The 14,429-nt window shown below is 41.2% G+C and overlaps 1 protein-coding gene across 10 annotated transcripts; it reads left to right on the forward strand.

The window, feature by feature from the left end:
• The first annotated feature begins 49 nt into the window (after positions 1-49).
• LOC118422441 (lysine-specific histone demethylase 1A-like) lies at positions 50-13,564 on the forward strand. 10 transcript variants are annotated; one of them, XM_035830005.1, is made up of 19 exons: positions 51-474; positions 787-955; positions 1,402-1,547; positions 1,704-1,782; positions 1,956-2,048; positions 2,273-2,379; positions 3,020-3,101; positions 3,394-3,488; positions 4,084-4,122; positions 4,982-5,124; positions 6,803-6,893; positions 7,978-8,112; positions 8,648-8,721; positions 9,423-9,670; positions 10,579-10,766; positions 11,238-11,480; positions 12,110-12,256; positions 12,784-12,963; positions 13,000-13,564. In XM_035830005.1, the coding sequence occupies exons 1-19, from the start codon at positions 193-195 to the stop codon at positions 13,006-13,008; spliced, it is 2,550 nt and encodes an 849-aa protein (XP_035685898.1). In that variant the 5' UTR covers positions 51-192; the 3' UTR covers positions 13,009-13,564. The 10 variants fall into 10 exon arrangements, with proteins under 10 accessions (XP_035685901.1, XP_035685902.1, XP_035685898.1 ...); XM_035830008.1 differs by having other exon boundaries at positions 50-474; positions 12,787-13,562; XM_035830009.1 differs by having other exon boundaries at positions 50-474; positions 9,426-9,670; positions 12,787-13,562.
• The last annotated feature ends 865 nt before the right edge of the window (positions 13,565-14,429 follow it).

Below are 14,429 nucleotides of genomic sequence, written 5' to 3' on the forward strand. Positions count from 1 at the left end.
TGCGAATGTCGGGTCTTTTTTTCACAGCTTTACATAAATCTCATTACTGCGCAGCTGGTAGTGCGCAGGGAATAGCCAGGGTTCGTGCAGACGTCTTGCACGTTTTTGCCATTTCTGGTGTAGAAATTTTCATTTTTCTCGAGGGAATCTGAGTACTTTATTTGCTGTAAGGGTTAAGGATCTGGTCTAGAGATGAGTCAGTTCAAACTGATCGCCCCGAAGCCGAACCCCGGGCCGCTGCCGCCCCAGGACGGGGAGGAGAACAATAGGAAGCGGCCGGCCAGCTCCAGCCCGCCGCCCAAGATAAAGATGGAGGGGGCTCCTCCGCCGGCTCTGCCGGGAAACACGGCCTCCTTAGGGGCTGCGGGGACGAACGGGATGCTCCTGAACCCCGGAGGGGTCCCGCTGGACCCTGCAGCGGCGGCTGATGCCGAGGCACTGAGCCGGAGAACCAGCCGAAGGAAGAGAGCGAAGGTGTGGCTTGAACGTCCTTTGTTTTGTGGCACAAAACGTGTTTTTTCTGTGTCCTTGCATATTGATGAACGCCCTTTAATAAACATGTGCGTTGGAGATACTTGTTGAAGAATTACATGTTTCATCGCTAAATACAACATGAGATCGCTCTAAGGCGTTAGTTTTATGGTGTAGTAATGAATTTAGTCCAATGTCACGAAGCAAGGAAAGAGTTTTTTTATGAAATCTTTATCATCATCATCATTTACTTACAATCATTTTTATGGCTTTAACAGAATTGTCCTTCACGATTTTCTTCTCACTTCTGTTCAGGTTGAGTACAGAGAGATGGACGAGAAGTTAGCTAACCTGTCGGAAGACGAGTACTACTCTGAGGAGGAGCGTAAGGAGAAGGAGTACAAGAAGATCGAAGATGCTGCACCTGAACCTGAGGAAGACTCCGATCAGGATGAACAGACAGGTATCGCCTACTTGCGATCTGGTATGGAATGATCTAAGTCACAATTTTACTGCCTTGGCTCATTGGCTGGTATTCTGCTGTTTAAGCTCTATTCAGTGCTTGCAGTTGAGATTTTTCTAGTACAGGGCTTAGCATGTTGTTGGTTTCTTCGTTAGACATGGTCTCAAGGTGCTGCTCTCTACATGGTGCTTTAGGTGCTTTAGCCACTTGAAGTGGGTACTGGTACAGTGTACGTGGATCTGGTCCTCTGGACTTAGACTGTACCTGTACCTGAATTTTCTGTACTGGTACCCACCCCTTTTAGCTGCTCTAGTGTTTCAAATTAAACCATTTGTCCTTATGCTTTATTCAGCTTAACAAAATAGGAAAGAAAGCAACTTCAGCACAAAGTCTTTAATCTGTTTCTTTGTAGACAATTTTCATTGGTGAAATTACTGAATAAGTCTGTAAACTTTTGTTGTTCTTAGATGCAGTGACGGGTCTGGAAGGTGCAGCGTTCCAGAGCAGACTGCCACACGACAAGATGACATCACAGGAGGCTGCCTGCTTCCCAGATATCATCCAGAGTCCACAACAGACACAGAAACTGTTTCTGTACATCAGGAACAAGATTGTAAGCTTTCGTATACATCAGTTCAACATTACATATAGTAATAACTTTGATTTCTTTGTATACATTCAACATTACATTGGGAAGAAATATGTTCAATATTTCCCTAACTGGGTATGTCTTGATTTGTATGTGATGGTGAATATTTTCTTGATCCAGCTTCAGCTTTGGTTAGAGAACCCCAAGTTGCAGCTGACTTTTGAGAATGCCCTGCCACAAATTGAGGCTCCATACAACAGTAAGTAGTTTTTTTTTATTGTTTATTGATAACAACAGATTGAACAGCAACATCTGTTATCTGACCTTTCAACATTTTAAACTTTTATGATATAAAGTTCAAAATGTTGGTTCACTAATTGTGGATCTAAATAAACTCAAACTCAAACTGATGGTGCTCCCATTTATTTTCAGGTGATACCACTTTGGTGATGAGGGTCCACAGCTACTTGGAGAGGCATGGCTACATCAACTTCGGCGTGTACAAACGCATCAAACCCCTCCCAAGTATGTAATGCTCTAACATGTGTCCTCCTTATTACTGAACCATGTTTTTAATTTTTTGCTAAGAAAGAGGTAACTGAGGCATTTTGCACATTATTTACATTGTCTTGGTTTCATTGATTGCCCACTTCTGTTATCAAGTTTTGTATATAACACTTTTAGTGGTTAGAACTTCAACACATTTTTACAAGCAGTAACAAGACATCAACCTTTTTACTTTCGCACAGCCAAGAAGATCGGGAAAGTGATTGTGATTGGTGCAGGCGTGTCAGGACTCTCTGCAGCACGACAGCTGCAGTGTTTTGGCATGGATGTTACTGTCTTAGAAGCAAGAGTAAGAATATTTATCATCTGATGATTATATCATTCCATACATTTAACTACTTCCAATGAACAAGTCAACAATGTGACATGTCCAGAGAATGATGTATACAACTGAGACCTGAAGGCCTGGCTCTTCTGAAGTTGGTCTCTTGCTAGATAGTATCTGACATGGACACCTGAGTTTTTCCAAGTTCTGTATAAGGACCAGGGCTTTAGCCAGCTCGAAATTTTTTTCCGTCAGCCAATTACAATCGTAGCAAAAAACGCGAAAATTAATTAGAAGCACTGAACTGAGACCTTGAAAAATGTGTTTTAATGAGATTATCGTATGCGAAAGGGCGACGACACACATTGTCAACAATCATAACAATAGCAAAACAAACAGTGTGTGGCTTTTACGGCCGTGGACGGCGTCCCCAAGCCGTCTGTAGCTTCCACCAAGGATTTTTGTCCGTCAAGGTTGACGCTGGCTAGAGCCCTGATAAGGACTCAAACATATCTTCACACACTCACACACAGTATTCAGCACTACTATCAAACATGATGTTGACAATTTCGCAGCATTTTTTCTATTGAACTATGTAATGACTGCACTGTTCAGAATATTTACCAGTGTCAAGTACTAACTATGATCATTTCTTTGTCTTCAGGACAGAGTTGGAGGGAGGGTTGCCACTTTCCGGAAGGGCAACTATGTGGCTGACCTTGGGGCAATGGTAGTTACAGGGCTGGGTAAGTCAGGCTTTATTGGCAGACATGGGCAGTTTTTGTAGCAACCTCCCTGCAGACTTAAACAGCCATTTAACTTAGGCACATAGACACCCCCAGCGTAAGGAGATGTTGGTCTAATTGATACATATCTTTTGCACTCAATGTTGTAACTGCTTCTTTAAATGTCAAAAAAGAAAGGGAAGGATTTCTTAAGATTCCTTGATGGGTTCGGGACTTGTTTTCTATTTTCCTCTGTAAAGTCTAGTACTTGGACATATACTGACTACCTGGCTAAAAATGTGTTCATATGTAGGTGGAAACCCAGTGACTGTGCTGAGTCGGCAGATAGACATGCATCTGAGTAAGATCAGACAGAAATGTCCGCTCCATGAGGGGGATGGGCAAACGGTAGGTGATATCGCTAAGTGCAGGGCTGGAAATACTGGGTGCATATACATTTTTGAGCACCCATAACTTGTGCTGTGCTTCATTTGAATTTATGACTGTAACAGGATACCTCTGTATGGTTTCATATGTCAATGTACACTAGAAGCAGTAAACAGAATATTTTTGACATTTGAGTATCAGAAAGATGATAAAATCTTTTTTTGTATTGCTTGTATGAATGTAGCTGTAGAATTTCTGAATCAAGCTATGTGTATGAAGAAAGGCAGTGAAGACTGCATTGTAATTGTTTTTTTGCTGGCATGATTCTATACATTTTGTCCCGAAAATTAATTTCAAACCCTGCTAAGTGGAAGTTACGCAGAAGACAAGTAGCGAAGCAGGCAGATTGTCGATGTGTTCCCCTGCTGGAAGTTATAATGACTTAAACATTTTATATGGGGTAAATTACAGTATCTTTAGAAGATTTGAAATGACCCAAATTTATTGTATGTAACATGGTGTAAAATTTCATATGCTAGTGTCAGTTAGCTATTTGTATGTCAACACTTGTCATTTGAATGTGTATTTAAACTTGTCTGTCTTCTCTTGTATGTTGACGGCCGGCTGCCAAACCCAGGAGGGTAGATGTAAGCTTGTACGTATCACTCAGCTATGTATCTACTCATTGTAGTGGTGGCACTTGTATTGACTCCACCCCTGATGTGTTGCCAAAAATATGACATCTATTGTAGTATACTAGTAGGCAGTGCTGCTACTACAAGTCACTCATGTTCTTTTGCAATATTTTTTCTGCTGAACAGCTACTGTACGTGTAGCTTTTTAAGCATGGAAATTTTCTTGTGTGCTACTGTGTATGTAACTTTCGCCAAAAATGTATTGGACATGGATTTTTCCCAACGTAAAATATTGTTTTTCTGATTCAGCTGAAGGGGATTTTCTTTGTTTATTCATTTTGCATTATGGTATGACGCACCAGTTTTACACAGTGAATACAACCTGTATAGGACCAAAGTGCAAGCCTTGATCCGCTCACACCGGGAAGGACCCCTACTCTTTTTTATAAGTGTGGTTGGATTTTTAAGGTTCTTAAAGCCTAAGGTGTGGCGTCCTCAAACATAAGACCTATGGCTAACATTCAATCCGACATTCCTTATCAAAGCTAGGTACCGGTACTCACAGCTGAGTCTAGTGAGTCTAGGTTGTGTAAATAGCCTGATTAAATCTCGCTTATAGCAGCCTGCCAAACATCCACTGGACCCCTAGAAGGGGAGGGGCCAGTTACAGCCCTGGACAGCGGAGTTTGTGTTATACAGACTAGGTTGTGTAAAGTGCCTTTTATGTTTTAAAGGGCACAACATTGGGACCCAGTTTAGGATTCGAACCCAGAACCTTAAGATTCTACTCCAACCATCTTAACCAAATAGCCATCTTGCAACCTGTTTTAGACAATTACGTGTGCTTTTCACAAGCCTGCTGCTCCTGTTCTGTTGCAGGTGTCCAAGGACAAGGACGAGATGGTGGAGCGAGAGTTCAACCGGCTGCTGGAAGCCACGTCGTACCTCTCCCATCACCTGGACTTCAACTACCTGGAGGGCAAACCTGTGTCCTTGGGACAAGCACTGGAGCTGGTTATCAAGTGAGGACCGTAGTCTTCTGTTTTGTAGAGCAAGGTTTGAATAGTAATGGTAGTGATAGTACCATGTTGTTGAATGTACTGCTGCTAGGGTCCCTGACATGGGTGGGAAGCAGTCGACTTGTCTTCACTCACACAGGGTTCAAGGCAAGTCTGTCCACACTGGCGAGGCTGCATGCTTTGACTTGAATAGAAATGATCACAGTGTTATCTGCCGAGTTTTTCTGTCTGTGCATCCTACAATCACTTGGGCTGATAATTGCTTGCTAAGGATTGTGGCTTGCATGTATGTTGCAAAAACTTTTTGAGTACACCACATAAGATTAAGTAGAATGTCAGGAAAAACATAATTCGATTTACCCAAATTCCAACTTCAAATTCTTAAACAAGTACTATGACAGACATTCTATTATCTTTCTTACGCTAAGATGTCAAGAATATGGTGTATACTAGTACACTTTGCTACTTAACATCCATAAACCTCTGAAAATATTTGGGTGCACATGTACAGCTCCAATTTTGGGTGCACCAGGGTGCACATGCACCCAGTGTTTCGAGCCCACAGATATTACAATGAATTAGTGGTGCGTACCGAAGCTCACATTCCGGTTCAGGTCCGGACTCGAGTCCGAAGATTCCGGTTCAGGTCCGGACTTATAAGTCCGGTTTTTTTACGGTCGCTAAAGTTTCCCAATTAACGTTAGACACAAGCATAAAGCGACTTGCTCTACTGCGGCGACCCATTTGCGTATCCGGCGCCCGCCGCTGGGCCGCATGCTATCAAAATATTACCAAAGACGACTGCATCATTTTCAAAGGTGTAGAAACATCGATTTTTAATAAAAACTATCAGGAAATCACGGCAAAATTCGACATTTTCCGCTTGTTTTTTTGACGCGGCCGAAATTTCAAAATGGCGCTTGCGAGGTCATAGGGGTCAATGGGATAGCCTACTGTGATGCGGGTAGAAATGATGCGTGCGGTGTTTTTATCTTCTACATTCAACCGTAAAATTAATTTTAAATTTATTCGTTACAAAGATAAATGTAGGAGGTATAACATAAGTTCACGAACTCAAAGCTTTTTCTAAAATAGAACGTGCCGGTGTTTCTTTTTAACAAGCTACTCACCCATGCTTTCAGTGAAGTATCCCGGCAAGCGGCAAATGTCATTTACAGTCGCCGCGCCGGAGATTTGTTTTAGCTTGTTTATCTTGGAAATTTTCTTCATTTTTAGAAGATATGGGACTTAAAACCCATACCAGGAGATAAACAAATCCACATGCTTTATTTTCATGGGTAATTTTGCTAAAGTCAACCTGTCATTTTAATTTTGCCGCGTTGCCGGATTTTGAAAGAAGGTTGCCGCGGCGCGACCATGTGCTTCAAGGCTTATGGCGGTAGGACAATACGCAGAAATACGTTATTTTCTGGCCTGTTGGCTGCGATTAAAAAGTTACATAGGCATCTAGCGTTGTTTTTAGATGTTACTAGTATACAACAAGAAAGAGATTTCCGGTTTTCCAGAAAACCGGTTTTTGACGTTCCGGTTTTAACCGGACTTGAACCGAAAGTTATAGCAAGTCCAAGTCCGGTTCGGCGAACCGGTACGCACCACTACAATGAATGATACCAAGAATTGTGACCCAGATGCACCAACTGTCCCATTTGCCATGTTGCAGGTTACAGGAAAAACATGTGAAGGAGAAACAGTGTGAACACATCAGGAACATCATCAAGCTACAGGAGGAGATGAAGGGAAACCAGCAGAAGGTTTGACACTGTACATTCAGAAACCTATTGGATCAGTTCATTGCCTAATCAGGGCTTGAAATATTTTTTTCTGCATACCTGCACTGGTGCAGGTAACATTGAAAATTACCTGCACCAGACAAATTTTACCTGCACCACTCTTAATTTAGGAAATATGGATCATACTAAAATTGTTCAGGAACAATTGCTATTTTCTCTCTTATATTTTATAGGTAGTAACATTCAATGCAGCTAATAACAATCCACATACACTTACATCATATGACATGTATTTATAAAACCCAGTACATGGACCATTGCAGGTTAGGTGCAGGTAGACACCAAAAATACTTGCACAGCTCCAATTTCACCTGCACTATAGTGCATATGCAGGTGGTATTTCGAGCCCTGCTAATGAAAATATGAGTATTGGAGACTTTTACCACAGGAATCACAATAACATCAACTCTCACAATTCCACTAGAAGATGCCATAATACTTCCACATGAGAAAAAGCACATGAACTTAAAAGTGATTCAAAGAGATACACATCAGTAATCTTGATGTGTAATTACACTTCAGATACATTGTATTTAGGTGTTCAAGACAATCTTGAGAATGCCTCTATAAAATTATTTTTTGATGTGGTGAAATTATGGCACCTGGTGCAGTTATGAGATTTGATGTTACAATTCTTAATTCAAGTTAAAACTTTTAGAAAAGTGAATCCTAATGGCCATTCCCAGTGCTGTATGGAGTTCCTAAAGTTTAAGTAGTCTCAAAAAAAGGACTGTTGACCATGGGATGATGATTACCTTGGAGACCTGAAGGCGGATTGCCTTATGAAGTCATCCTTTGCTGTTTCCTGACTATGGTCTCAGTCCAAAGTGTACTATCCTCACAGTAATTGATATTGACAATGAATAACAACAGTAATAAATTGGTATTTTTCAAAATTTGAAGATAAATAGAATCATCTTTTTTTTTACAGTATCACAATGTTTTGATGTATTTTATTCTGTTTCAACAGTAACGAATTGGTATTTTTTCAAAATTTAAAGATAAAATAGAATCAACAGTATCACAATGTTTTGATGCGTTTCAGTTATCAAGTTTGTATGAGAAGATCAAAGAGCTGCATGGGCAGTGGAAGGAAGCGTCTGAAGTGAAACCACCCCGGGACATCACGGCTGAGTTCTTGGTGAAAAGCAAACACAGGGACCTGTCTGCTACCTGCAAGGTATGCTGGGAAACTACATGGGAATTCTTAAATTTTTTAATGTTTCCCCATGGTTTTCCACTGCGAACTCATAACAACAGAAAAATTTGTTCTGTGTTCTTCTCCTGTACTTCCTTTTCTAAGTTCTACATGTATGTACAATGCATTATTATACAGAATTATGATGGATTTGAGGCCACGGTTCTGTCTGTAGCAACCTTGCTAAGTCGCTAGTTTGGTTTCCAACTGACTGTTTATAAAGGTGCCTGTTTTTTCACGTAGTGGTACACGACTATAGCACTTTCTTGATCTCAAAACCACTGCAAACACTCCATTTTCTCCTTATCTTGGGATAAAATTGCAAACTTTCATGAATAGCATGTTGCAAAGACAGGCCCCATTTGTATGAAGAAACTTAGACACCAAATTAAATTCATAACTTCTTATGATCAAGAGTTGCCTTACGAATGAACATGCTTTTCATTTTCGAAATGAAAGTGTGTTTTGCTGTTATTCCCATCAGTGATATATAAAAAAACATTTCCCTTGACTGTAGGAGTTTGATGAGCTGACATCACAGCAGAACGGCCTGGAAGAGAAACTGTCTGAGTTGGAGGCCAACCCACCAAGGTTGTACCTGATGTCTTCTTCACACACTGTCCTTCACTGTCAACTTACTCTAGTCACTTACTAGAAAAAAATTCAAATTTCTTGCAGTCATCTGCTTTAGGTAGGGCTAGTTTGCTACAGGGTAACATATCCATTTTCTATTTTTTTCATTGTTAAAGAGGGTATTCAGTTCAGTTCCGTTCATCCATCCGGTGACACTATGAAGTTCTTCCATACGAAGTTCCTAAAGTTTAAGTAGTTTCAAAAAAAGACTGTTAACCATGGGATGATGATTACCTTGGAGACCTGAAGGCAGATTGCCTTATGAAGTCATCCTTGCTGTTTCCTGACTCTGGTCTCAGTCTATAGAGTACTATCCTCACAAGAGGGTATTTGGGGACAGCAAGTCAACAGACGGCGGTTGTCAACCTGCAATGTTTTTAAAATACCAGTTGTTGTATCAAACTGCAATATTTTAAAAATATTGCAGTAAATAATATTGCAGTTTGGTATAACAACAGACATATGATAGGGTAACAAATATCTAAAAATATTGCAGTTTGATGAAACAACTGTTATAAGCTACCCTGTGGACAAAGGTGAACTAGCATTACTTACTCTATATGTCCACCGCAGTTTCAAAATACATTTTTCCATGATCTGCCAGTCTGGAGCAAGTCCTTGTACTCACCACTTCTCCTCTATTTCTCGGTGCTACAAAGCAGTGATGTGTATCTATCATCAAGAGATCGCCAAATCCTCGACTGGCACTTTGCCAACCTGGAGTTCGCCAACGCCACCCCTCTCTCCACCCTGTCACTTAAACACTGGGACCAGGACGACGACTTTGAGTTCTCGGGGAGTCATCTCACGGTGCGAAACGGTTACTCCTGTCTGCCGGTGGCTCTGTCAGAAGGGCTGGACATCAAGCTGAACACAGCAATAAGACAAGTCCGGTACACTCCTTCAGGTCAGTGCCTTTCAAATTGTTTTCGCTGGTGCATTCTTTTTCTTTCTTCCTCCTAGCAGAAAAGGTTTATGGATAAGGCTGGGCTGTCTACCTTGACTTTCTACCACATCAGGCTACTCGGATACCCCCATTTACAGCCCTAATTCCTTTTTTCCCCTCGCACACACTACTTTGGGGAGAGCCTAATGGTACAGTATTGTGTGCGAGTAGATTGACACAAGGCTAGAAGGAAAACATTCTGCATTTTTGCAAAAATAGTGCCTTTCTAGTTCCTCTTAAACTTTGCCAAAGATAGTCAAATTGTCAATTTTTGCCTGGTCCAAATCCGATGTCAAGTTGCCAATATGATTATTTTGGAGGGGGGGGGAGGGATTCAGAAAAATGGTATATTTGTATCAGCACAATCAGAATATTTCCTTCTGTTTTGGAGTACCCCTTTTGAACTTCCTTTTTGATTATATGCTGCTCACTTATTGCATAATGTTTGACTTGCTCACTTACTTACTTACTTATAATATTTGTTGACTTACTAACTTGTTTTGTAATATTTGATGACTTGTTTTTTCTTTCTTGCTTGTTCAAAGAAGGATGATCTAGAAGAAGATCTGATGGGGTCCCTCCATGAGTGAACTCCTGGTGAAGCTGGATAGTAGATTCTGACTTTGAACATCAGAAACTGACATTTTATTTTCTTCTTTTTTTTTCAGTTCGAGTTCTGCATGTTTCCGTTCTTCAGAGCTTTTAGTTCAGTTTATTTCATCTGCCTCCAGTGACACTCTATTCCTTTGTTACATGCTTTAATGCCATGTTTTGTTGTTATGGAAATTGCTTTACAGTATTGCAGCAAGAGAAAACAAGTTGTACATTTGGACTATAAATTTCTGACAATAATTCCCCCAACTGTCTAGGATGTGAGGTGGTTGCCCAGAACCTGAGAAGCGGAGGTTCGACGTACACGTACAAGTGCGATGCCGTCCTCTGCACACTCCCCCTCGGTGTACTGAAACAACAGCCGCCTGCCGTACAGTTCTTCCCGGCTCTGCCGGAGTGGAAAATGGCAGCCGTCCACCGCATGGGCTATGGCAATCTCAACAAGGTACAATGTACAAACTAGTTGTTAACATCATGCAATTTTGTTGAACTCAGAAGTTGCTTTGCTATACTGAGCATGGATATGAAAAAGAAAATACATGTATGGACCCTCTTTTCAGGTTTCATTTCCATTGACATTATAAGTTTTTAGTTATGGAGACCATGTATTGATCTTTGTGATATTGTATCCATGGCTGTCTCCAGGACCTGTCCAGTGACAGACATTGCTTGTTGGAACAGAAAATTTTTTTTATCCCATCTGTTTAATAAAATCTGACCCTCATGACATTCAATTGATAAAAGTATTTTCAGAAGCATAAAATGCCAGGGTTAACAACAGAGATTAACAACATTGGCACCTAAACAATAAGTACCAGTTAGTATATTCAAAGCTGGAGACAGCCCTAATTGCCTCTTTTAGTAAAGCTATGCCTATGTCAAGGACACACTAAACTGTCAGTTGTTGTGTTCCCAGGTTGTGTTGTGCTTTGACCGTGTGTTCTGGGACCCCAACGTGAACCTGTTTGGCCACGTGGGCAGCACCACAGCCAGCCGCGGGGAACTCTTCCTGTTCTGGAACCTGTACAAGGCGCCGACGCTCATCGCACTGGTGGCCGGCGAGGCAGCCGCCATCATGGAGAACGTTAGCGATGACGTGATCGTTGGTCGGGCCATCACTGTGCTGAAGGGCATCTTTGGCAACAGTGCCGTACCTCAGGTAAAGGACATACATTCTGCTTAACACATTTGTAATAAGTGAGGGAAGATAACTGTGAATGCCTTAAAGTGTGCAGGAACTTAATTTTGTGGTAGGGAGTGTTTGCAGTGGTTCTTAGTTGGGGGATGAAACAAATTGGGTAGGTGTGCAGAAGACAGACAAGCCACCTTTGACAGTGGTTTTAAGTTAAATTAAAGCACCACAAATGTGTCAACATTTACAGTACTTGATTTTCACAGCCCACAGGCGTCTTTGAGAACAAGTTCGCTTTTAATCAGTTTCATAGTTTACTGTTATTAAATTGAGTCCTGACATTCAAAGAAAGGCTTTAAGCTTCACCTAACAAATTGCACTTGAAAACAATTTCTCTCACTATGACTTGAAGCAGGGAAACTGTTTTCTATGCTACTTTGTTTCATTTGATTAAAAAAGTTTGTTTTGAATGAAGAGATATTGAAGTAAAAGTCTGAAGAATGATGCATAATTTGCAAGACTGAGATCATCACTGAGGACACTGTCTTGCTAGATAGTAACTGACCTTCAGACTACCATAGACAAGTAACTCCAGTCTCCCACAAATCCTGTACAGGTTTGCTTAAAGATCTACATGTACCTTGGCATGTTTTCAGCCTAAAGAGACTGTTGTGACGCGGTGGCGTGCAGACCCGTGGTCCCGAGGATCGTACTCTTACGTTGCGGCAGGTTCGTCGGGTAACGACTATGACCTGATGGCCACACCTGTTGCACCCAGTCCAGTGGTACCAGGTACACCACAGGTGAGAACTGGTTACTGTAGACATAGAAGCAACTTGCCAAAAGATGGGCAAAAAACTAGGATTCCAAACAATGAAATTGAAGTAGGAGCACAGAATCAAAAGCTCAGGAATCCTTTTTGATGTGGGAAGGTTTAAGGTAGTAAAGTCTGTGGAGTTTCTTAAGAACATGGTTGTTTTTTCTCAGCTTCAATGTTAGATTGATAGAACTGACATGAGTTTGCCTAACTTGTACAAGATAGCCCTAGATGGGACATGAACTGGTTTTGCCTAACTAGTTGACAAGGTTTAAGTCTGAAGAATGATGCATACTCTGCAAGGCTGAAAACATCACTGAAGACAATGTCTTGCTAGATAGTAACTGACTTTCAGACTAAGACTAGACAATGTTATGTGACTCAAATCTTTTATAGTCTTGCTAACTTAGAAGGACTAGATGCTACCAAAAGCAGTCCATAAGAAGAAAAATCTATACATTTTGTACTTTGATACTTCATTGACATTTCATATTCCTGTTTTTCCACCTTCAGCAGGCCAGTAACATGCCACGGCTGTTCTTCGGTGGCGAGCACACCATACGGAACTACCCTGCCACGGTCCACGGAGCCATGCTCAGCGGACTGCGAGAGGCTGGGCGGATTGCTGACCAGTTCCTTGGTGCTCCCTACATGATGAACCGCCAACAAACACAGCAACCCCCTACTGTAGTGGTCACCTAACCAACACAGCAACCCCCTACTGTAGTGGTCACCTAACCAACACAGCAACCCCCTACTGTAGTGGTCACCTAACCAACACAGCAACCCCCTACTGTAGTGGTCACCTAACCACTGGGAATAGGTTGGGCAAAAAAGGACTGTATACATGTTTGATCGTAAAGAACTCTAAACTAGAGGGTAGATCCACAAATCTACTCAAGACTTTTGTATAAAGCAATGATCTGCTTGACTCCCTAAGTTATGACAATTGTGTGACCAGTTGTCAAACTTTATACTGTTCTGTTCTGTTTTGTTTTGTTAATTTATCAGCAATTGTAAATAGCTAATGGTAACATATGACAGCATACAAGAATAGAAAGCAAGCAAATGGAGGTATACCCAATTACGAGTATCATGACTATAAATATTAGAGATACCACTCTGCATCCATCAATTAGAAGTAGTTTCTATAGCCTGAAGGACTCTTCTGTAGATGGTGCTGGGTCTTTGTGTGACTTCCCTGTTGTATATAAGGAGTAGCTTTGTCATGTGTACATGTAGGAGTACATTTTATCAGCATATAACTTATTAATAAAACGTTTCCACTGTAATTTGTTCGTCTATGTTCTTATTGGTCACTTGAAACACTTCTTGATAATGTGTTGGATAAAACTTGCTTTGTAATTGTTAAACTGGCATTGGAGAGGGTGAATATGTATTTGTGCTTGTATTCAAGTATATTGCAATATGCACTTTCACTGTTTGTTTTTTTATATCATTGCACTGTGTGTGTGTGTGTGTGTGTGTGTGTGTGTGTGTGTGTGTGTGTGTGTGAGACAGTAATTGTAACTGCTGAAACCATGCAGATAATTCTCTTTTAATAGGATTGTCGCAGATAACTTTGTAACTCAGCAGTGCACCCAAGGCCAGGGTTTATTTACTCTCCCAGTGTTTGTACACAAGGCACCACAGAGATTGTTGATTTGCCTGCAAAGCCGTTTGCATATCTGTCAACACAGGTCCTGCCAGTATGGTCTCTCCTGTACAACTCTGCTGCCTGTGGAACAGATAAGGACACCATGATGGACGGTACAGGTCAGAGGTCACAGGGCGGTATCTGTCTGGTGGCATATGGTCCAAGGAGTTGTTGATCTTGAAGGTTTTGAAGAGATCTGACTTGAAGGGATGAACTGTCTCCTCATTGCTTGCTTATCTTTGTAGGGAAAATGTCAACTTATATCATGGTCACGTGTTTGGGAGATGGTGGTGGTATTTTTTGTTGTGACCTTTCAAGGCCAGAATCAAACCTTGAGTCCAGGGCTGTCTCCAGCTTTAAATTTCATTCTGTCCCAATTATTGTTTGGGAGCCAATACTGTTGATTTTTGTTGTTAAATCTGTTCTTAAAAGCTTATAAGAATACATTTTCATCAGTTTTTTGTTATGGTGGGGCGGAATTTTTTATGTCCCAACAAGTAAC

Source organism: Branchiostoma floridae, chromosome 9, assembly GCF_000003815.2.
Source record: "Branchiostoma floridae strain S238N-H82 chromosome 9, Bfl_VNyyK, whole genome shotgun sequence".
Taxonomy (NCBI): Eukaryota; Metazoa; Chordata; class Leptocardii; order Amphioxiformes; family Branchiostomatidae; genus Branchiostoma; species Branchiostoma floridae.

Coding starts and splice junctions, on each gene's coding strand:
- LOC118422441 (XM_035830005.1), top strand. CDS start 193: ATGAGTCAGTTCAAACTGATCGCCCCGAAGCCGAACCCCGGGCCGCTG. Junction 3,489..4,083: donor ATGAGGGGGATGGGCAAACG/GTAGGTGATATC, acceptor TCTTGTATGTTG/ACGGCCGGCTGCCAAACCCA. Junction 9,671..10,578: donor AGTCCGGTACACTCCTTCAG/GTCAGTGCCTTT, acceptor CCAACTGTCTAG/GATGTGAGGTGGTTGCCCAG.